Below are 25,582 nucleotides of genomic sequence, written 5' to 3'. Positions count from 1 at the left end.
CCAAAGAAAAGTGAAGAAACGTTCCTAAATCTGTGTTTGGACTCAACTTCCACTAAGCAGCCTCTTTGGGGCAACTGTTGTCTGTGTGGCTGGTTTTTAATTTGTCTTAGTTGACCTGCTAGTCCAGATTGTCAGGCCATTTGTCTGTATTTGTGTTTGCAAATCTGGCTAAATCGTTGTGTCTTAATAAGTTGTACATTATTGAGGACAGAAGGAACAATGGAGGAAGTGCAGTGTGTCCCAAAAAATAGACACTACGTAGAACGAGTGAAAGATATTAGGTAAGGAAAGAAACTATTTTGAGACCACACGGGAGTGCTGTAAGAGACAAAAATAGTAAAAAATCTGAACTGAAATAGGACTGTAGTCTTCAGCTTGAAGTCTCACCGCAAGTGTCTGATTTGCATCTGAGTGGTATTAATAGTGAAATGCTGATTGTGAGCTACTCAAGGTGTTTTCACTATGGCTTCCTCATTTCTGTTTAGTGACAAAACATGATGATTGCATTTGCTTGAAGGGGATATACACAAAGCCAATGTGTGAATGTACAGAGAAAGGTGTTTGGGTACAGAGAAACACCAGAAAAATGCATCACATTGTTTTGTGTTGAGAGAATACTGTTTCTTCCACGAATATTGTTTTTCCCTCTGTGTATTTTAAAGTGCCAAGAAAATCAATACTCATGCTTTTCAAATCACAAATCACTGCAAAATTGTCTGTGTAGCTTTACAGCGAGGCAGGCAACATGGTGGATAAATATGCATTTGAACTACATAGCTTTAGAGCACAAAGGATAGACGATACTGGCCTTTTGGGGTTGACGTCGATACCAATATAAGGTAGTAAAAAAAAAATCAGATAATCTATATGCATACAGTATATAGTTTGCTAGTTTGTTGTTTTATGTTACAACGGTGGCAATTGTCACTTTTGTGCTGGTTTATAATTTCAACTATAAATAAGGTGGTTGCTACATTTCTTGACGGTAGCTGTATCTTATCATACTAGCTGTGTTTCCATTAAAGTTTAATTGAATTTGAAGCAAAATTCTGAAATGTCGCATTAAAGCAAATTTAATTTGGGACATTTCCTTCAACTGGTTAGATTGAATAAACAAATCTGCTTTAACATGCTTTCGTCAGAAGATGGCAGTGTAGTGTATTTCTGTAGGCTAATCTGTCAGTAAACAGTAGAAGAAGAAGAGATTGAGCAAGAGAGAAAAAAATAATAAAAAAGAGGTTGCTAATCAGACAACTTTGGTCACCCATGAGAGAAAATATGTCTTCAGGAATTAGATTCAATTGGGCAACTTATAATTGTTCTTTCATGTCAGCTCATCTTGAGCAGAAACAGCTGATCAGTCATGAGTTATTCGCTACGTCAAAAATTATTCACAAATGCGTTTCCATCTCCCGTTTAGCGCATTAACTATTTCTCAAAAAAAGACAAAAAAAACCCCCCCCACAAGTGAGAGTTAGAACTTATATGCACATTTTTAAATGTTTTTTGTTTTTTTTAAATTCTGGTGTTTTCCTTCAAATTCATTATTTCATGCAAATCTTAAAAAATGTTCATTGAAATCTGTTGATGGAAACACTGCTCCTGATTTTAAGTTCTTGTGCACCTGTGTTGAATGACACTATAGAGTTAACAAACTTTGTTAAGGGACCAATTTTAAATGACCAAAGTATCTCTTCCTGCATTATATTTGAAAAAAACATCTGCAACATGTGCAATATACATCTTATATCAATATTTTACTGATATATGTCAGATAGGCCGATGGAATAGGCTGAATGAATCTTATGGATCATTATGCCACTAATAGATAAAAACAGTGTGTTCTCCTTTATGCAGCATCTATTTGCTCTGCATTGATTTTTTCACTGATGGTTGAACTGAATGGAACCTTTCTAATGTATTACATTATCATCTATGGCATGTTATCTGTAATGTCTTCTAAACATTAGCCAAAGATCAATAAAGACGCCACATATTTGTGGGCAATATGAGAGTCACAGGATGGCAGAACACAGTATTTTTTATAATACAACTCCATGAAAGCCAAACTGCATTACCACCTTAGTTCAACCGTAACTCTCATTCTTTTTTGTTTTACTGAAGGCAGGGACCAAGGGAAATGAAAGGTGTGAAAACAAAAAATTGACATACCAACAAAAAACGATTGGACACACAGCATAACCCTTCTCTGTTCCACTTTACTGCAGCAAACCATGTGGAAAGATTGACATTGGGAGGAAAAGTTGATGTGCTATTTCTCACACCAGTGTTTTTTAAGGACTGAGTCAGGATCCAAATGCAGTTTGAAGAAAGATTAGACTGCTTCCTCAAGTAATCCAAAGCTAAAAACTATTTTCCTTCCAAAGCCATTTCATGTGGGCGAGCTGGACAAAATAATTCTTCATGCTTGTAGGTGAGATTACACTTCACAGTCGCCTAAAACACATCGTTGCTCGGGTTGTGAGAAAGACCAATTTCAAAATGTGGGTCCCTAGACTCTACAGTGACACCCACGCAGCAAAACCGATCGCGCCATCCATTTAAAATCTGACAACTGAGCTCAGCCTTGTGGATGTCCCTGCCATCTCTAAACTCATTTTTTAAGGATAAAATTCCTCTAGATTTTCCACGCTCTCTTCTGCTCCCTGCAGAGGCGTTATATGTCTACAAAATGACTGCCAAAGGCTGGGGGTCAATACAATACTTCTTCTATGATTTGTGAGAGTTGTCGCGGGCAGTGCACAGTGTAAAAGAGTGCAGCGGGGCCTCTGTAGACATCATTATATTGATCTATACTCTGTACTTGTGTCATCGCCGTGATCAACGATAGCAGAAAGACAAAGACGATTGGCCCAATCAAGGCTGAACAAAGACGTCGCCCATGTACAACGTGATTCAGTTGTCTTCTCAAACTCATACCTATTCATATTTCTTCTGTTTAACATTAGCCATCCATCTTCACGGGAGCCTGACAACCTGTGTGATTTATTCAGTCTCGACCATGAAGTAGATATTGCATAGACTGGACAGAACAAGCCTGAGGGATCTTTCCCAACAGGGCTGATTTACATCCATCTACCCGTCTGTGTGTGTGTGTGTGTGTGTGTGTGTGTGTGTGTGTGTTGGCTCTATAGCTGTATCCGTCAGCAGAAACATGCAAGCGTGCTGACGCGGAGATAAAAAGACACACACCTACGCAGTCAATCTGACAGGAAGCTGTGCAGCGCGTCGATAAGGGATCAATACAACAACAAATAAATCAACCGGACCTTAGGGCCCTCATACATAATCTTAAGTGGGAATGGGGTGTAATTAGAGCACAATGCTCTCTTAAACATGTTGAATACAATTTGTGGGAGTACAAGAGCACATTGATAACAGGAGGATTATAGGAGATGACTGGTTTATTGTCACAGCTGTCATTACTGGAGTTTCATTTTGTATCATTCCAGTGAACTGTTAAATGGCATGAGGGGAGGTAAATATTTACATGTTAGAAATGGACATTCTTTGGTAATCAAACAGTTTACTGATATTGACCCTGCCAACCAATAACCTTCCTCCTTTTAAAGCAATCTTGTTTCCTTGTCGGGAAAATCTCTTTATCGACATAATGCAGCAGTTTCAGATTCACAAGCAAACACTGGTTGATTGGACGGATGAGGAACAGGGATAACATATGCATTCTCATGACCTGCCGAAAACCAGCCGCCGCTAACGAGTCAAACAGCCCAGAATTCGGTAGCTTGAGGATTCAGTAACTCACCCCTGCAGCTCCTTGACAGACATGGAGATCTTGAGGTTATGTCCCAAAACATGGAGTGCGGTGAGGATGTCAGCCCACTGGACCATCTCTCCCAGAGGACCCCCCTTCAGCACTTTGGGGCTGAAAACATCTCCAGACTCCTCTGTTAGGAAGCCGACATGGACCAGGATCTGAAGGAGGACAGGGACACATTGTGGCAGAAAGTTAAAATTAAAGTCTGTGGAGAAACTCAAAAACAAAAGCTCCATTTGAGAATATAGACTGTTAAATATACCAAAAGTGTTTATGGAGGCTTATAATTCTGTTAATGACTACTTATCATAATTAGTCTCAAACTGAATGGTTTCATTTTTATAGTCTTGGCCGTCATTTCTATTGGATATGTAAACACTCACCAAGGTAATCAGTGAGACCTGGGACCATGATGACATTGCAAAATGTGTCCAATGCGACAAAAACATAATCAGCTACTGTAGATTATCTAAACCACATAATTTAAAATTGAGTGCACTTGAAATGTCACATCAACAAAGAACAATTACTGTATTTTCTAAATAAGTTTGGCTAACCTGGGAGCTGAACTATGTGTAATTGTATGTATATATGTTCCTGAGTGACCTATTGCACATTTATTAACTTAAAATACTTTTACTAATTACCAAAGATCCTGCCAGCTCGTGTGCATGACTTTGTTTGATTCCTCTGTTATCTCAATGTCACATTCTGAATTGAAAGTGGCGGCTCTCAACTCATAGTTTGGTTGCACAAATCCTGAGTGAAATATCCAATATATCCTGTTCGATAATAAGCCTAATCTACATGCATCAAATTAACATTTGTAGATAACACTTTATAGACAATATATATTGATGGAGGTGCACGTAACTTATAGACACATAATGCCCAATGTCATCACGTAAATTTAATTTAATCTGATTTATATTATATCATTTACATATGTGCGTACTGTACTGTATAAAGTTAAGCTCCTTGAAAGTTAAGCCTCTGCAGTGCAAACTGTTTTAATGAGTTTGAGGATTAGAATCATTAGAATTTCAGCCTCTTCCAAAAGAAAATTATGGAAACTGAAAAGTAATTCTTCAAAATCCCCAATGAATCCCCTCATGCACCAATGGATGCACGTGCACTCATTTCTTATGCACCGTATGTTTATAAAGATAACTGCTGTTACTCATTCCTATGTACTTGATGGGAAATCCCTTTTGTTTTAAAGCATCATATAACACATGTGAAGGAATGATCACATTTTATATGTTTTACTGTTATACAACTTTTCATTTACAGGCTACAGTCCTGACATCATGTCCACCTAGCTCCTGCATAATTAGTGCAACCCACTGAGAAATGAGCAACACGTTGCCTTTCACAGAGGATTAGACACAGCTATGTCCAAACACTGCTCTACTGAGTAATCCTGATTAGCTAACGCAGCGTGAACACCTCCATGCAACATACATAATGAGCTTAAGGCCAACTACGTGGAGTTTGCCAGAAAGTTTTGACAGCGGCTGCTTACTATGTCTGTCTTTCTCTCTCTCGCTCTGCTTGTATGTAAGTGCATATGCGTCTGTTTGTACCTTCACAGCTTTGAACTGTAGTGGTAATGATTAAAAGCTTCCAAGAGCTTTTTAGAAGCGTGCTGCAGTGCACTCTCTCATTGCTCTCTTCCCCTCTTCATCATGCCACATTAGCCACAATACACTAATGTTTGAAGGTTACTGTAGGAGCCAACAGACACCAGCAAACAGCACACACACATACTGTTTGTAAACACCACACATTTTATGATCCAGCAAAAGACTAGGTCTGAAAACCAGAAAGAGAAGAAACGCAGGATAACAGATATTTCATAACTTAGTATAAGTATAAATCATAGACTGGACATAAGAAGCAGATGCAGACACCCACTGATTTCTTTACTACTGTTTAGATGAACCTGGTCTCACAGGAATCCGTGAAATAGCCATGGATTCGCTTAACTCAAAATCCGTGGAATAGCCACGGAATCACTCAAATCTCCGTGAAACTGACACGGATTTCGCTACAATGCAACTTAATGACAGTCATATCCCGTGGCTATTCCATGGATGTTTTTTCCTATTGGTTTGTTCCAAGTCACGTGACTTTCAAGGTCCCGGCAGTCAGAACAAAAAACAAGTCAGACAGTTCTATCATTTTTAGTGAAAAAAATCAATATTTTGACTTAGTTTCTGCATAAAAATGGATTTTGATCACATTTCTAGCGAGAAATATATGTTTTATTTTCTAAATATTCACTCAGTGAATGTACATAATCACTTTGTATGTTGGAATAGCCACGGGATATGACTGTCATTAACTTGCATTGTAGCGAAATCCGTGTCAGTTTCACAGAAATTTGAGTGATTCCGTGGCTATTCCACGGATTTTGAGTTAAACAAATCCGTGGCTATTTCATGGATTCCTGTGAGATCATGTTGGTTTAGATTGACTTGCATAGCCTGACTCCAGAATGTCTATGCTGGAGAAAGGTCTGGCTGCAACTATTATCATTCTGGGATCAAAATCCTCTGGCTTGTTAGTTTAAACCAATCAAAATAGTCTTGGGCGCTACACGGCCCAGGATGCAGCGATGGTGCAAAATTGATAACTGACATAGCATTGGTGTTGGAAATAGACAGTGGAAGACAGACTCATCCCAATAGTCTTCATCCAGTGAGAGAGACTACGGTGATTTAGTCCATTTCCACTTGGTTTTTGGAGCCGCAAGAGATCATACTTAGACGAGAGGATGGATCTGACTGAGAACCAGAGGGTACACCCACTAATCTGGCTGCACCTGGTTCCTGGCTATCCTAAGAATATTTGCTGCTCATAAACTATGTTCCATAGTTTCAGGTGATGCAAAAACAAGTGCATGGGTATTTAGATTTACACAGTGCCATTGATATTGTTGCTAAGACTATAAACTACTGAGGAAAATTGTTACTGAGGACATAAATCAAATGAGAAGTATAGGACCATTTTCTCATAGACTGTATAATCAGACTTGTTTTTACAACCTGTGGACTCATCCCCTGCTGGACATTTGAAAGAATACCTGTTTAAGGCATTTTTGGAACGACTTCACTTTTCTTTCCCACAGGCTATGTACACTTCATCTATACAGCCTATGATATAATGTATATATAAATATATATATAGGAAGATTCTTTTGTATTACAGCTGTGTACATCCAGTAATGTACACTAGTCTGTACACTGCTAGTCTTTCCACTTAAGTTAACATGTACCAACTGTGTGTAAAACATTGGACAATGGTGTGTATGCAGCAGAGTCAAGCTCCAGTGAGACTCCAGCTGGCGTGAAAAATCCCCTGATTTAATAAGCCCGCTCTATTAACTTCTGCTTCATAAAAAAAGATAAGTGAAATTTAATTACAGTTTGGGTGGCAGATGGCAAGAGTGAGAATTCATGGCGCCAATACTATTCACTCTCTTGGCTTGGTGGTGCTGGTGCTGGTGAGAGCGTATCACACAAACACTGGCAACCACGCAGAAATGGAGACAGAAGGAGGTGAATTTCATATACTGGCAGCAGCACCGTAACACTGCTCAATAAATATGAGAAATATCGCCCAATGGCAGCAGAGCTGAATAACTGTGGATTGGATTCTATAAAAATGGCATCCACACACAAATGAAAAGTTAATAGAGTGAAGGGTGCTTTACAAAATCTGGCAACTTGCACCCATGATCGAAACTGCTGAGGAGGATTTCACTTTCTTTGTAATAGCCAGTATTTATCTCCATTTGCAAATGTTAATTCCTCTGTAAGGGAACTAAATTAGAGTGGAGTTCAATGACACATACGAGAGCAGTGCTGGAGAGGTAACCTTTATATCACAGAATGGGAATCGATAGTTAGAACGGAGAGGCAAGAGAAGCTAGTGTGGGTGGGTTCACACTGTGTTTTACCGTGCAGATCACCGGCACACACTCTCGCCGCCAACACAATCTTGCATATTTGCTCGCACACGCACTTGAAAATGAAGATGAACGGGTGGGAAAGCCACACAATGGGATGTCGACAACAAAGGGAGTAGCTCTGAAGCTAAAGCTGTACTTCCTCATAAACTCCTGTATCATGGCCAGCTGCCTCCCTCAGGAATCTGATCACACACCAGAGTGGAGCTCTTTATTCAGTGGACTTATGGCACTCCCAGATGGTGTGTGTCTGAGTGTGTGAGTTTGCCCTGATGGATTTTGAAATTGTGTTTGTTTTTCTTTGTTTGCCTGCATTTGTTTCACACTGACATACATCAGTGAACTCTGTGTGTGCGGGGATGTGTGTTCGCCGTGAGCTAGGGGGGTATTCTCAAAAGCACCTGAAGTTACTCTCTACTGTTAACCTCCCATGGGGACCGAGCACAAAGACCTGCCAAACCCACTGAGACACACAGAGAGGTACAATAACAAATGCTCTTGTGCTCAAATCTCACGCTCACCTTTACGACACCCCATCTTCTGGTGCGTGTGTTCATGTGCCACCCATCTTGCAAAACTTTAATACCACAAATCAAGGTCTTGTGCAGCAAAGGAGGCCTCTAACAGAGAACGAAAAAATTAAACATTTGGACGAGAGTCTGGATTTTAAGTATTTCTATTTGATACTTTCAAGGCTTAATAGACAGTGACAAAATGTGTGGTCCTGTGTGAATTAAACATGAGACAAATGAAGAGTAATGAAGGTTTTCCCATTTAATTAAACACTTTTGTGTAAAATGAACACACAAATGCAGAGTAATCAGAATAGGACAATAGTTTGATTTAACCACACTGGGGTATTCATAAAAGCAGAACTCTTGGGTGTATGCAAGCAAGAGTTGAACAATAAAGATGAATGTTTAAAGAAAAGTTGTGCACATTGCTGTTAGAAAACACCACTCACAGTTTATTTTAACCAGCATTTTGGCTATAATAAACATTTTTCAAATTATTCCTTACCATAATTATGCAGAAAGAACCTTATCCTGAGCTGTAAGCACTATTGTATTCTGGGTAATAGAGCTTAAAGGTTGGAGAAGCTTATGACTGGAAGATTGCCAGCTGGAGTCTAGTTTGTTTATTGAATTGAGATGAAATAAAAAAAGTGTGATGTAAAACAAAACAGCAATCTTCACATGATAGTCGTTCAAAATATGTTGCATCCGACCAAGATTAAGTCCCACAATGGGGAAATTCAAACTCTGCATTTAACCCATCCTTTTTTACACACAAGTGAGCACACCGTGCTTAGGAGCAGTGTGCAGCACATTTCTGTGTTGAGCTGTGTGGGGGTTAGGTGCCTTGCTCGAGGGCACTTCAGTCCTTGACCCGTCAGTACTGGGATTTGAACTGGTGACCCTTCAGTTACAAGCCCTATGCCAAACCTCTAGGCCCAGGAGAAATTTGAGTAAGTATGTGATTGTTATTATCAATTTAGATTATATATATAATATCTTGAAATATAATTAATCATGACGATGAGTCTATTGAAAAACAATACAACTGAATGATTGCCCAGCCCTAGTTTAATTTCCTTAGTGCAACCAAGTGTGAGTCTTCCCTTGCTGCACTTTTTTCCCTGACTCACCCACCACAGAAGAAGACAAACAAAGGACAGCTTTTTAAGGCGCAGCTCAACTAGAGCAAATCAAGGTCTTTCCATAACATCGTCTCCGTTCTGAACAGTTTTTTTCTTGTTCTTTCATGTTCTGATATTAAGAATGTTTTATTTAACATTTTGTTTTTATTAAATATGTAAGTAAAACCCTTGGAAAGTCCTTGGTGCATACATCTGAGAGAGCAGGGGAGTAGAAGTGGCTCTCGAGTATATGGTACCACTCCATTGCTCTGCTCCACTCATCACTGACGACAGAGGAATGCTAATGCTTGTCTCAGCATCTGTTAGCACAAAGCTTTGCATGAATGCATGTGTGTTTGAGCGTGTGTTTGAGTGTGTGTGTGTGTGTGTGTGTGTGTGTGTGTGTGTGTGTGTGTGTGTGTGTGTGTGTGTGTGACCCTGTTCACTCATGCACTGTGGCCCCTATGAAGGTCGCAGCTGTCCGATGGAAGGCCACGGGTGGCAACACAAGCTGGCACTGCCAACCATTGCCACTCTACCCTTAATTTCACCTTCTCCGTCATCCTCTTTTTACGCCTCTACGGACTCACTTTATTTCTCCTCACGTCTTTCCTCCTTGTTGTCACATTCCTCCAACCAGCTTCCTCCCTCTCCTCTTTCTTCCTCACTTTTACTTTTTCTTATCCCTCCGTCCCCACACTACACCCGCCTCCTCCCTCCGCACTTCACCTTCCATATCCCATTAGTCTCCTACTCTGTCTGCACTTCATCAGTCAGAGGTCAATTAACTCTCAAGAGGGCAGACACAGGGAGAATTAACAGTTTGGCATATGCTGACAAACACACAAAATGTAGCCGCAGATGCACACAAAGTCGCTTGCTGAGACACTTTAGCTCCATCCAGACAGGCAGTGACTGCGCTGTAGCAGGTTAACAGGATAAGGTCAGCGTCCTTCAATCTGTACTATTGTCTCTTAAAAGCCTTTCCATTATACCACGGCTGAGCTGAGTATGTCTTCAGTGATGTCTAAAAAAAGAGAACAGCAATTTGCTATACACAAAATATTCCATCAGCTATGTTATAATGGCTGAATGAGTTGACCCAGGCTTTTGATTTAGTTTGATAACTGCACTAAAAAAAAGGTGAGTTCTCTAAAATGTATTCAGCTTTTGAAAGTGAAGTGCAGCAAAAGGTTGATTGTATTCTTTCTGATCTCCACAATCACTGTGGAAATAGACAGATTAATCACAAAATAAAAGAGGTTTCCTAGAATATTTAAGGCAGGATTCTACCTCATTCAGTGCAGCACCCTGCATACAAAATCCCCCAAATGTCTATATCTCATATATACTTGACTGAATGGCTTCAGAAATACATTTCTCAAAGTTTCTACAGTCACTTTCATGCACACACACACCTCCCTGGTTTCCTGTCCTTGTGTCAGCTGCTGAGAGTTCAAAAGAATCATCTTGCTTTTTCTCTCCCTCTCCCGATCCCGTCTCCCTGCATACTTGCCTGTCTGCTCTGCTAATTTATTCTTTTTCTGAGTAAACATCCAGTCCGCTTACAATCAAAGAGAAAGCCAAACAAGGAAACAGAACTGAACCAACAGAGCCCCATTGGAATTGTAAAGACTGCACACTCCAGCAGAATGCAAAAGTTGCTATTGGAAGCGAGGGATTTTGTCAAAGACAAAGGTTAGGCGGGTGCAAGGCCGCAGTCAATTCAATTCAGACAATGTTTTCTCCGAGGCCAGGGTTAATTAAAATCAAACAGTGTTCTCCTTGTCAATGGTAAAGTGAGTGCTTATTTTAGACTTAAAATGAAAAGGAATATTCCTGAGTGGGAGGATGAAAACAGTCAAAAGCAGTAAGTCTGATTGCTACTGTCTGAAATTAAACTCTCAAGTAAAATGTATGAGATTCAGCCCTTTGCCTTTTATGGCAGTGATATCCAATTAGCCATCATGCACAAACACATTTTTACTTCCATTTCTAATTATTGTGATAAACAGCTTTCAACAGCCAAGGCCAACTCTTACAAACACTGGGACATGTGCTGTTTAGATTCCTGCAGCACGTTGTAAGGCATATAGGCTGTTGGAGCAGTCACGGAGCCATGATAGAGGATAACAAATCCCCTCAGTGCACTACAAGAAAGGAGAACATCAATCTCAGTGACAGAGGACCATTTCCACACTTGTTAACTTATTTTAGAGAGAGATCGGGCCAGAGAGAGACATTTTGGGTAGAAGAAGCAGAACGTGTGCTCAATCTGCCTTCTCACATTAACTCATTCATTTATCATTATTTTCTTGAGTAAAAGATTATGAGTCTACTTAGAGCAGGATAGGAAACATAATAGATTCGATGAATGTGGTGCAGTAAAAGGTTACACGCAGTGAAAAAGTTTTTAACACTTACGAAGTTTAAATTACATATTGTGTTTGTTGACATTTTAGAAAGTAAGCCTTTAAACTACACCCTGAGTTTTATATTTTTAAAGGGGACATAATATGCTCATTTTCATTTTAGGTTGAAAAGTGGTGGGGACATAGGGGCTCAGATAAAAAAAAAACTTCAGCCGATGCAATTTCAGGCAATGTAATGGAGGGATCGGTATAAGGCCAGAATAATAATGGTGGTTCAGGGAAAATATTGCATAACAGTGCATCAAAAGGACATGAAAATACTCAGCATAAAACACACACAACGCCGACCACACAAGTAAAAGTCATATACACTTATAGCTGCAACTGATTGACACATGCAGGTTTTTTGGTCATTTACAATCTTATTTTTTAGCTTGCATTTCTCTTTTTGGACAATGCACATTTGTTTCTTCTATATTTACATTGCATTGTATGTTTTCTTATTCTCGTCCATCTATCACCCTCTATAATCGATTGGTCCAAACGCTGGGCATGCAGACTCAAACTCCTAACTTCAGGCAGATATTTTTGATTTTGTGGTGACACAAGGATCCAGCTGCAGTGCAAGAATGATTTTAAGAAATTATGGCACTGAAATGTGATGGAGACAAATTGGCTATTTAAAAAATGACCCATATGCTCATATTTGTATTTTGTGTTTCTAAGCATGTTTCACCTTCTGTCTAAACGCTCCTTTTTAGCTCCTGTCTCTTTAAGCCCCCTCACAAAAATCCCAGTCTGCTCTGATTGGTTATTGTTTCCACGTCTCTGCACTGTCATTGCAGCCAGGGAATGACTGTAACAGCACTGTAGTGGCACTTTCTACCGATATATAGTATAGTTGTGACTTCACAACCATATTTTAGTCCTGACAGTTCATTTGAGGGCAGAGTTTCTGAATGTGTGCTGTGTGCATTGAGCATTTTGAGGAATTTCAGTTTTCATACAGCTAGACCTGCTTTATAATAAAAGAAATGGAAATCTCACTTTTTTCAATTTAGGACCTTTAACCAATTTATCTTTTGTCTCTTGTTCACCCTTATGACTCCCCTCTTCACCACCATCAATCCTTTACTTATCCATATTCTACAATAGCTTCCCCACTGCCATCCATCCCCCTTTTGTCCTTCCTTCCTTTCTCATCTTATTCTTTTCCCTCTTGCACTGGCACATGCTTGGCATTTCATCATAATCCCAATCGTTCATAATCATCATTTCTCACCTCCTTTCTCCCTTTCATTTGGCCCTCTCATCTATCCTTGCATCTCTTTCTTTCTTCCTTTCTTTCACACTAAGCCCTTGGCATGCATGGCCCCCTGGCAGAGAGAAGCCAAGTCCATACTGCACAGCTTTGGAGCCAACCAAAAATGAGGTTGAACAATTTAACAGTACAATAAAGCAGTAAATTCTTATTTCAGAGTATACAGCTTTTAGGGCTATCTTGAACAGATACATAATGACAGTTACATGCCAATTACAGAAGAAGAATGCCGACTGCAGCGATGGATGACAACGTATCATTACCTCCTCTATCATTTTTCTCCTACCATCATTCAAACTGAGAACCCTCAAGAAGCATTTTATGCCTAAAGACTTGAAAAAAACTGTTTTCCATGCCTTGGATCTTTTATTGAAATGATTTAAGCTAACCTTTAATCCTTCATTTCACTGTTGAGGCACTGTAGATAACTTTGGGTTGGGTACATACTCACACTCAAGAAGGCATTATCTTGTACCATAAGCTGCACTATGTATGTTAATGTGTTTCTGTAAAGTTCTCTTGTACTCCTCCCTTCTCCTTTTTCAACAGACTACCACTGCTGTGCGTGTGTATGTATTGTTATACTCTACAACATTTAAGCTCTTAATCTTATTGCAAAGTCTTTCTTAGCTGCACTTTACATTTAGCCAAAACAAAAAAGTTATTACCTGATCAAAGTGAGAAAATAAAAACTTTACCCTAAATCCTCCACCACAAATCAACCTTTTCTTTTTCTCACCTTCTTCTGGTCCCTCCATCGTTGCTCCAGCTTGGCATCCAGGCGGTTGGCGGCCGTTGCCCACTGCTGTGCAAGCCGTCGGATTCGGCGCTTCATGAAGCTGAGGGACTCCTTTCCTGCCCCGACCTGGTCCAGCAGCACAGAGAGGTCTGTGCGAAAGGCAGCCTGGGATAGGAAGGGATTGGAAGTATAAAGAGAAATGGGAAGAAGTGAAGAGAAAGTGTGACAATGTAGAAATCAGACAGAAAGAGCACCACAGTCAGTTAACATTTCACACCAGCAAGATGTGTGTTAATCTCAAGCTTTCAGTTACGGTCGTGGTGTAACTCTCGGAAAGGTGGAGTCAGTGGATTCAACAATTTGGTCTAGACTGAAATAGCTTAACAACTTGGTAGAAATTTTCTACGGATATCTTTGGTTCCTGGCGGTGGATAAATCTGACTGACTTTGATCATCTTCTGTCTTTTCCTCTTGCACCAGAAGCAGGTGAACATTTTTGGTTCAGAGTGAAATATCTTGATAACTGCTGGATGGATTACCAGTTTATTTGGTGTAGAAACTCGTGGGATTTTTGACCTGGCCTTCATCAGATCAGAATTAAAATTTGTCAAGGTTGGGTTTCTCAATAATGAGCTTGACAGCATCACTTAGCCATTTGTGTGACGCTCTCTTTTTTGTCTTTCCCTGATTTGACTACTGTTACTGCTGGGCTACAAAACAACTAAAAGCAAGTAAGAAAAGATGGGAAAGAGAAATGTGTCACTTGCCGATTTAAGAACCCCAGCTGATGGAAGCTGTGCAACTCAAACTTCCCTGCAAATGCAGGCAAACACTAACTGGTACATTTAAAAAGAATAAACCATTTTGCAACATGATGCAATATTTGCCCTGACAATGTTAATATTTCAGAAGAAAACAGTCCTTTAAAAATTGTTCACTTTGCAGTTTGCTTTATTGGCTTTAGTTTCCCCTGTCAAAAAAAAAGTTACAACTGCATGCATTTTCCAACTAATACTATAAACACTTAAGACTTTTCTCCTCTGAGAACAACCTTGACTCAGCCCTGTTTGTGTGCAAGATACAGGACGACTGTAATCCACAGTTCAGTAATGTGGGTCATGGGGTTGGAGATATCAGTCTTCACTCTGCTTTACCTGCTGAACATTTTACTGCTGCCGGAAATGAAGTGTAGAAAGCAAGGTTAGACTATATAAAGACATGGTGCACGTAGATCACTTTAATAACAACTTTAAACATTTATGATTACTTTGTGTTCCTAAACAAACCTTGTAGAAGGCTGACTGAGCTGCTGTAACTGGGAACAATACTAAACTCTATATGTAAGTCTGCATGAAGACTTTCCTGTTTCCATTTGGTTAACATCCAAATTCAAAGACCCTTATTATCGCCGCACAGCCCCAGGGGACACCTTCACCAATGTCAGGAACAGAGTAGTTTGTATTAAAATATAGGCAATTTCATTGGCCTGTGATAAAAAGCAGTCAGTATAAAATTAAGAGTGGAGAATGTCACTTTCCTTTATAAAATCCAGTAGGGAGAATTAGGGCAGACCTTCACAGTTAACAGCAACATAATTTGTGCCATTCATGAATTTAAGAAGCTAGAGAGCAAGAAAGATAACTCGATACCGTTTGTGTGTTTTTGTGAGCCTGCAAATTGCTCACACTCGTGTTAGTGTGTATTAGTTTGTCTGTGTAAGGAATTAAAGCATTACTGCTCCATGACCTCAAAGTCAATGTTGAGAAAAATAGAGGTTGGAGGATAATGATGAGGGAGATCAGGCCTATTTTAATTAGTAGCGAGTGAAGAGGGTCAGATGAAGGTTAACTATTATGAAGTGATGGGGGCAGACTGCTCCAATTACTCAGCAGCATCTTTGGAACAAAAGGCCTGTTCACACACTTATTCTCCCTCGTTTGACCGGCACTGTGGACATGTGACTGACAACATAACGACCACCATCAATCACTCTCTTCATTTGCAATTTTCTGTCTTTGTTGTTATTAAAGGCTGTCTAAATCTGAAAATACAAAAGCAACAATTTAGGACAAATAACAGAGGTAGAAAAATGCCTTTGATGGTATTTTTGTTTGGTAAAAAACTATAATTATAACACGACTGTGAATTATTTGTCAATTCCAGTAGCGGACTAAAAACATTATTGCTGCTTTAAAGTGTTTTCTTTTCATCACTCTCTTTTCTAGTCAATCTACTCTAATCTCTATGCATTACAGGACTCAACACTCTAAATAATGAAGCAAGGAATTAGCATTTAAGTTCTTTGATAACTTAATACTGTAGATATTTATTTACAGAGGTGGCAACAGTGCAGAAAAGCTCAAGAATAAACGGTTGGTATGAAGGGAAAGATTGTACATGTTGATAACATGTTATGGAATAAGAATGATGATTTTCTTTTACTTCACAGTACGCCATTAGTTGATCTTAAATTAAAAACCTGTCCTTTTTAGGACCCAGACTGCACTGGAAAAAATACCACAGCCCAAGCAGCCTCTGCAAATCATCTCCAGTGGCCAAAAGGGGACAGTAGTTACATTCATTCCTGAATATATGGCAGCTATATGAGAAAAATGTGAGCAGGATGAAATACCACAAAGTCCACTCCTAATAATCAGCTGCATTCTTTGGCTCTTGTTTCTACCTTCGCAGAATTGTCTGAATTTCCAAAGGCACTGTTGCCCTGACTCCCCATTAATTTGTATATTTCTACAATCACCTTGGTGAACTAAGCATACTTGGAAAGTATGAACTAGTCAGATTTTTTCAAACAAACAAACTGTTAACAGACCAGATGTTACTGTATTTAAGTGAACTTGATTAACAGAAAATCTAATAAAATGTTTAGCCCCTAGCATGTGAGTCATGGGTATTAACTGGGAGGGTGAGGTATCTGTGAAAGTAATGGCCAAAGAATGGAGAAACCACTCTTGTGTGCACAGAGCATGAGGTAAAGGTCCTCTGCAGTCCTGGCAACAGATTCTACACAACATTTAAACAGGATTAAATGCAATATGTGTTATTTCCTCTGGGAGTTGCCTTGCTGAGTATGTTTAAATTATTGTAGTAGTAAGCACTCTGTAGGTAGTCTAGTTATGTTTCTGTTCAAGTGATCAGCCAAGCATAATAACCTGTGTGTTTACTCTACATCCAACTGTCTTTACTAAGTTGCAGCTTTTTTCCCATTATGAATGTGTGTTTCTGAGTATATTTCTATTTATTTCTGACATGTCAACAGTAATTACTAATCTCACCTGTCTTTTGGGGGCCTTTGGCTGCAGTACATACTGAGTCGGGGGGCTGCTGTGGTTCCTCCAGGTCATTGGAGGGCAGAACCACTCCACCTCACTCAGGTAGACGAGGAAGGAACAGTCTGAGCCGTCAACACCGTAGAAGGCATAGCAAGGGTCCGATGTCCAACGCGCACGCATCCACTGGATGGTATACAGATAGCATATATATTAAGCAGTTTAACTAGGCTAGGCATGCATTTTTTTCGTCCTGGGCTGCAGGGAAACTCTATAACTCAGTGAAAGAGTTGAAAAAATAACTTTTTAGCTTTTCTAACCTTAGACTTGTTGTCTCTACTGTATCTATCTCCCAAAAAATTAGCAAAAGCAACAAACTCATTAGTGCAACTTGCAGCTACTGGAATTTCTTCAACGAAAATAGGGGAGATAAAAATGTCTAATAAGTTCGTTATATTTCCCAGAACTTTTTGGGGTTGTGATATCCCTGTTAGTCAAGTCATTACAAGTCAGTTTATTTCTATAGCACATTGAAAACAACCAATGATTGACCATTGAAGTGCTGTAGAATTAAACCTAAATACACAGAGGGACAAGCATAAGGTTAACAAAAAGTTTTACAATAGAAACAAGATAGAAACAGCAAATGATAAAATAAAAATACAGTCACAATAAATAGCATCAACAAAATATCAGAATTTTGTCTGATTAGAAATGTATGTGAAATGAAAAATATGGTCTTAAGGTGCTCCTGAGATTTCACGTTCACAAGAATTGGCAGATAGATAACCCAAAAGCAGAATGTTTCTGTCCCTGTAGGCAGCCCAGAGGCATACAAGAGGCTAGTAACACCTGTTCCATCATATTCAAAATAAAAACAACAGATTGATACTCACATCTACTTTTCCAGGACACTCTGGAAAGCGGGGGTCTCTTGGTACTTCACACTGGTTTGACGTCCCATCTCTCACTGCTGAAAAGAAGATTGAATTCAAATTTTAGAAATTGATATATTTTTTTTAGGCTAGATGCACCAGGATCCACTCCCATTTTTAGCTTTTAATAAAGCTGAATAATAAATCAATATGTGACTCTTGTGAGTGAGATACTTCGCCTCATCCACAATCACTGCTTCATTAGTCTCGGCTTAGCTCACTGAAGTCAGCTGGCCTTAATGTGAATGTTTATTCTCCAGTGAAATAACTATTCCAACAGCAATCAGCCAGCGTAATATTATCTATCAGCTGCTTTAGCAGCATATGGTGCATGTCAAAGCCTCTTAAAAATGCAGGTTTCATTTCTTCAATCAAATAATTATTACAAAGTGACTGCAGACACGACCTTGCCTGACCCACAGACTCCCCCCTCACAACCGCCAGGTTACAGTGTCACTCGCATTAACAGACTTTTCTTGCCTGTGGACGTTTTATGGCAATATTCGCGTCCTCCATCATCATTAACATCATCGCTTCCAGCATATGCCATATGCGCCGTCATTGACCATAAATCCCTGTGGTTTCCCCTTTGCAACATCACACCATATCTGCTCTACTGCAGTGCACACTATTCACTGGGCCCGTCTCCCGCTGCTGCCAACCGTCCTAGGGTTACGCCAGCAAGTACGTCTGCTCACTTAGGCTACACTCACTGCATTAATTGCTCCACTGACTTAGTTAACTGCTTCTCTGCTGCTGATGTGAGGAAAAGAAGGGACGAGATTGACAGAGGGAGCAAGAGAGAGAGAGAGAGAACTGGGATGATATCATCCGAGAAGAAAACCAATGCAGCCTGGATTTCTCATTGTTTTTCTGTCTTTCAGCCTCCCCTCCTTCTCTCCCTCTTTCTCTCCCTGGACCAACATATTTGCCTTTTCTCTAGGCTCCGTCTGTTTCCATTTGCCTAATGAAAAAGAGACATTTCTCCACATAAGTCTTCCCCGGAGCTTCTCTCCATCGACTGAAAACGCACACACTGAGACACACACTGCTTACAAATATGATTACAATAGCAACCGCTGTAGCAACAATTGGAAATGTGGTCAACTAACTAGATAAAAACTTGACTCCTGTCCCTGCAAGACAGAAAATAAAAGCCTTGTCGGTGCTTGAGGGGAAGGAAATTCTAATCACGTCCTCATTTTCTCTCTCTCTCCCTCTCTCCCATCGTTCCCTCTTGCACATGCCTGACCACGAGATAAATAAACCGCCACTGAGCCGTATGATAATAAAGTCTGCCAGCAGTGTTTCAATTCATCTGTGATTAGAGAAAGCAGCAGTGTTTTCATTTTGGCGTGTGCCGTCGTCCCTGCAGATGCAGTGGGGGAAAACAAAAGGAAATGTAATGCTCATTTATTCTCATGTAAAGAGTTGGGCAATTACCCTCAAGAGAAAAAGTGAGAAAGGAGAATACGGAGGGAAGAATGATCATAATGGTGGTTATGTTGTGTGCGTCACAAGCTTAGTATTATTTAAGTTTTGATTAAAAATGTGCAGGAGCAAGACAAGACAAGAGAAAACACCAGGGTTGGATGGAAGCAATAAAGCAATGATGAGAAATACAGAGATGACTGGTGTCCCACATGGACAAACAGTGCTTCCAAGATGAGTTTATTACTCTCATTATATCTCCATTTACAACTAAAAATAAAATCAATTTGCCACCTACCTATAAACCTAAGCTAGAAAAGGCAAGAAAAAATGCTGCAAAGGTGAATCTCTCTGATCTGAATGTTTTTTTGTCTGATTGTTGTTTTTGACAACTTATTTTTACTGCTGTAATGCACACATGGTAAAATATTGTTTTTTTAAAAATTGTTTTTGTGTGGAGAAGATCAAACGGAAACTGTCACCTGTGTATTTTGGCATGTGTCAGAAGTGATTTGTGTCAGTGGAAATCAGCTCCATATTCTCATTTAAATTAGTCTGAGGATGTGTGTGTGTGTGTGTGTGTGTTTGTGTGTTACTCTGCATGTGTGTCTGCAGATCTGTTTTGTATTATCTTCTGTTCTGTTGCGGGTAACAGCAGCAATTGAAGTTTCGCTTCAACACAAGCTGACAGCTGTGTACGAGTCCATCTGTGCTTCAAGTCGAACGTCACTGAAGAAATATACGTAATGTAGCTTTTTTCTTTTCTTCTGAATGTTGGTAAGTTTACAGTCACTCTTCTCCCTACACCCACTCTAATGGGAAACACTGTAAAATGAAAATGTAGTCTTATGACAACAGTATTGTTCTAGTAGTACTAATCACTGAATAGTTATGTTGTGTGCGTCTTTGATTTTTGTTCTTGTGAACAATAGTTTCTTATACCAGATATGTGTACTTGTTTAATGCCTCAGTGATCAGCCCCCCCTTTATAGAGGATTGGGGGTTGTGGGCGGTGGATTTTTAGGGGGAGATAGCAGGTCAACAGTAGATGCCACATGGAAGTGGTGTAAACCATCTGAAAGCTGAGAACATGAAGATGAATTTGAGACGCAGCTTAGTGAGTCAAGTTATCCTTCTTATAAATATCTAATAAAACTGGCTTGATTAATACATTAATGAAATCTATTTAAGTTTTTTTAGGGTTTAGAACATTAACGTTAATGGAACGCCAAGGGGATAAACACTTTAGGTTGGTGCTGCGTAGGACCGTTTATTGCTCACACAAGACTGTATGCTGTCTAATTATTAGGTGCGCTATCTTTTATTATACTTTTATGTTTGCATTCGTTGGGCTGACGCTCCTGGCAAAAGCAACTTACAATAGTAACAAAAAAATCAAAGTGATGTAAAAAACAGGCTACAGAGGGTGTGCATGGGATTCCAATGTCAGACGACATAATTGGATGAGATGGTTAAATGATATGTGCGTAGAATTGTTTACTTATTTAATGTTTTTGTGATTTAATTGTGCTGTATTTTTTTCATATGGCTGATCTAGGGACAGAAGAGTAAGTCCGATCAGATGCTTGGGACAACACATCAAGAGTCATACTATCAAAATAACTTACTTATTTTTTCCAACATTATGCATTATATATAAAATCGTATGTAAACTAAAACCAGGTAGTAAATGAATTTCACACCAATGATGAAGATGAGTGGTAATGTACCTCTTCCTTGCACCATGCTGTTCTGCAGTATCTGCTCCACCCTGGTGGCCATGTTGGAGACATTCTGCGCTATAGCTTGGATCCTCTCCACCAGGCCGGCTGGTTGAAACCTGCACATAACACATGAATGAAGAGTGAAGAAGAAGTAAAGAGAGGTATCGTCACACTGTTGTTAAACAATGCATGCTCCTCTGCATCAACAAGAACCTCTAATAACCAAGATCTCACCCCCATTCTTCCTCATTTCACTTGAGATGGTCACTCTCCGTTCCTCCTATCTTTTAGTTTTGTCTCATTGTTGTTTCTACTTTTTTCCTGTCTCACTCTTCCCTCACCTCATCTCTCCCTTGCCTCTCCTTCTCCGCTTCCCCTCCCTCCCTTTTTACATCTCAACAGATGTAGAAGTGTTAGTGGGAGATGCAAATTGTTAGACACTTGGTTGGAGCGTGAAATAGAAAAAGACCTGCGCTGTTAATACCACTTCCTCTGTAGGGCGAGAGACTTCCCATTCACATAATAAGAAGTGTGTGAAATGTGTGTGTTTGTCGTGTGTGTTTGTATCTGTTTGTGTGCTCATTGTAGTTCTTCATATTCCCGAAGCATCTGACTGCATGATTGCACATCACGCAAAGCCAAGCCTGCGTACCCACACATGCTCATACTGCTGTGCCCATTATGTCCATTCAAATGACTTGATTTCAGTTTGTATTGTGTGTGTGTGTGTGTGTGTGTGTATCTGTGAGAGAGAGCGCCTTCCTGTTTCTCTGTATTGTCTAATCAGCAGATGGTATTAACCCTCATTAAAGCCAGAGGATTAAATGCAGCATAATAACACATCAGAGATTCAGAGATGATGATCAGAATTATTGATTTGTGTGCGCGTGTGTGTGTGTGTGTGTGTTCTTGTACTTCATAGTGAGGTCCATTCAAAGTTTTTAATCAACTGAGTGAGGACATTTTTGGAAAGTAAGGACATTTCAGCCTGTCCTAACTTTTTCAGGGTTAAGACATGGTTTAAAGATTAAGGTTACAAGTGTTTAGGTCAGGAGAAGTCATTTAGTTGTGATGGTTAAGGTTAGGGTAAAGGGCTAAGAAATTAATTCTGCCAATGAGTGTCCTCGCAAAGAAAGAAGACAAAAGTATGTGTGCGTGCAGAATGGAATGCAATTAACAAACTAAATGCTCACAGCAGCTGCATGAAAATGAACTAAAAGTGTTGGGATCGAGGGAATAATGCGAGGAAAGTACGTTTGTTGCTTTACAAATTGTAAACACAAAAGCAGACAGCTGTCAAAGTCACAGGCAGTCTCCATGCTCCATTAACAGCTTTGCAAGTGTCACTTGAAAGTGTTGCAAAGTGTGTTTTCGCCCTGTTTAATATGTTCACTACAAAAAAAGTCATTTTTCTCCACTGCATGTATATTTCCAAGGCAACAGCTGTATCAAATCATTAGAAATGTTGGGATCATACCACATGTGAATCTTGGGTTCATTTGTGGACTTTTATGGACTAAATGAAACAGCTTTCTGAGTCAACTCACAAAATGGCAGGTCAGCGCCATTTTGTGTCCTCTCAAGAACTTCCCTCCCAGAATGCTCAGCATTTACGACACCTTCCAGGTCACCTCATTGGTCAAGGGACCTTGACACTGCAGGTGGTCCACTGGTCTGCTATAAGGGAGCCAGTCCTCCCTCCCTTCTCTCTCTTTCTCCACTGCCCCCGGAGCAGAAACTGGATCCACCAGCCCCCCTCCTCCTTCTTCATCCAGAATCTCCTAACCACAAGGATTCTGAACCAACTGCAACTCTGACCTTCTCTGCACACCAAAGTTGCATCAATGAACACAAAGTTTATTGCAACTGCCAGAGAAAGGTAATTATTGAACTCAACTTCCTTCTTCCACTGGAAAAGGATTTCCCCCCTTTTCAACTGGAATCGTGAGTAATATAACTGGGCTTAGATAAGCAATCAGCAAGGACTTTAGTATGAAGGATTTGACCTGTAAATAATGATTTGGTTACGTGTTAAAATCAAAGTTATATGTTAATCTTGCTTTATACAGACAGTCAGTATTGTATGCAACTAACTTACTAACCTTTGACCTGCTCACACACTGCTTTACACATAATATATATTTTAAGTTAGCTGTAACACTGCCACCAGGCCGAGTCACCCGGCTTCACAGCTGGAGTTTTCTTTTGTGCAAGGAACAGACAGACACACACACACACACACACACACAGACACACACACACACAAACACAAACACAAACACAAACACAAACACACACACACGTTTCTTCTTTTGTAATGTAGTTCTCTATACTTTATAGATGTGTACCATTATTTGCTTTGCTTGTTTTTAGAATAAATACCTTTTGATGACAAATGCTGTGTATTTAATGTTGTACATTATGAACGATATGCGGGCCTCTGCTGTTACAAGAATTCACGATTCCTTCAACCACTACTAAATATTAATATGGTAATTTTATTATAATTATATTCATAATAATAATCAGTTCCAAATTGATAGTTTAGTAACTTTATGAGACTGATTTAGGTGAATTGGCTATGTTTTCCTGTTTTACAGATGGTGCCCCAACGAGCTATGACATAGAGCAAATCAAGTCATATCATGTCTTATAATTAATAATTATTTATGATAATTGTTAATAATTCTTATAGCCATCTAACCACACTTTTGAACCGTGAGATTCACATAAGTGTTGCTCAGGTTAATCCCTACATATTTGGTATCCTTATGGGAGGGATAGCCTTTATGATAACGCCCTTTGATAAACATATTTGACCCCCTGTGCAAGGTCATCATTTATTCATAAAAGAGCCAACCAGATACCCCAACATTAATGATGACCCGTGATGGAGGCAATTGGTATCTGTAACCAGATACCCAACATAAATGTTGCCTCGTTGCGAGGCATAGAACATTAATGGGTGTTTCAGAATCCCAACATTTTTGGTGCCCCGTTGTGAGGCCCTACAGAAACAATTGCAGAAATGCAAAATTATGGCAAAATACTTTATTCCTGCAAGAAATAAAGCTTTTATATAGGCATATGTTATACCTGTATGTTAGCTTTTCTAGCATATAGTAAAGGTATTTTCACTATTTTTATAGTCATATTAATAATTTAACTTTTTAAATTAGTTTTAGGATTCAAATATTTTTAGAAATAGAAGTAACAGTTTCAACATTGTATTATTTTGCAGAAATATCTACTAAAATTAGCATGCCACAAGCAAGCTCTGGCCCTTCCTGTTGTGTAATGCCATTTGTACCTCAAGAGGCAGTAGTGAGTCACTGTAGCATCCAGTCTGCCTTCAGAGAGGATGAATCATTAGATGCAACTACACTGTTAGCTGTACACCAACGATTTACATCCAAAACTAAAATTACGACCTGTACGCGAACTGAGATTTTGTGTTTTAGAGACTGTTGACAATAGATGGACCCCAGAAAATCTAGCTCCATGGTGGGAGATGAAGTAGAAGCAAAGCAGCCGATCTGGGATCCAGGCTAGACAAAGAGGCTCGCATTAACCTCCAGAAAGTCTTGGGTTTTTATCAACTACACTCTATGCACTGGGTACTTTATCTTGTTATAGTTTTAATGCGACACAACCAATCAACAAAGCAAAATCTTTTTCCAGTCTTGAGACCTAAGCTAAGCATGATACTCCATCCATCAATTTTCCCCTCTTATCCACATAAGAGGCTGTTTCAGGGGCCATGTCCTCCAGCTCTTCCTGGGGGATCCCAAAGGCCTTCTCAAACCAAATACGATACATAATCCTTTTGGCATGTTCTGAGTTTGCTGCATGGTATCCTCATAGTTGGACATGGCCAGAATACTTTCAACAGAATATTCAGGAGGCATCTGAATCACATGCCCGAACCATTTTATCTGACCTTCAAAAATAAAAGACCCAGGGCAGGATGCTCTGCAAAGGAAATTTGACCAGTAGATCAAGATCTGCCTCCTCAGCGCAACAATCCAAGGAGGCTGAAGCATCACCAATAAGCTTGACAATCTCCAACCTGCCCTCACTAGTGAACAAGACCCAAAAATACTTGAACCCCATCACTTTGCAGAGTGACTCTCTCCAAACTCGAAGAGGAGAATCAGTTTGTTTTTTTTAGTATCATGGTCTCAGATTTCTATGTGTAGATATATAACACCATAGTTTCACCTACTGATGATCATTCATAGTTTTTCAGTGCTGTTTTTGCATTCTGCACCACAGTTTGGAAACATAACTGTGAACCCTTTCATTTTTGTAAGTGTGGATATTTAATGCTAGATAATATGTATGGAATTCCTCTCATGTGTT

At 39.6% G+C, this 25,582-nt stretch overlaps 1 protein-coding gene across 1 annotated transcript in view; it reads right to left on the bottom strand.

Annotated features, from left to right (window-relative positions):
• LOC131976848 (alpha-1,6-mannosylglycoprotein 6-beta-N-acetylglucosaminyltransferase B-like) overlaps positions 1-25,582 on the bottom strand; it is a 133,877-nt gene that overhangs the window by 56,159 nt on the left and 52,136 nt on the right. Inside the window, exons 4-8 of the mRNA XM_059340036.1 lie at positions 21,227-21,336; positions 18,027-18,103; positions 17,137-17,316; positions 13,844-14,008; positions 3,788-3,957 (exon numbers count right to left, since the gene is read on the bottom strand). Of these exons, the coding sequence (XP_059196019.1) occupies positions 3,788-3,957; positions 13,844-14,008; positions 17,137-17,316; positions 18,027-18,103; positions 21,227-21,336 (702 nt within the window). The remainder of the gene's footprint in view (positions 1-3,787; positions 3,958-13,843; positions 14,009-17,136; positions 17,317-18,026; positions 18,104-21,226; positions 21,337-25,582) is intronic.

Source organism: Centropristis striata, chromosome 1 (assembly GCF_030273125.1).
Source record: "Centropristis striata isolate RG_2023a ecotype Rhode Island chromosome 1, C.striata_1.0, whole genome shotgun sequence".
Lineage (NCBI taxonomy): Eukaryota > Metazoa > Chordata > Actinopteri > Perciformes > Serranidae > Centropristis > Centropristis striata.
The sequence above is the reverse complement of the archived record's forward strand: the minus strand, read 5'-3'. Positions and strand labels throughout refer to the sequence as shown.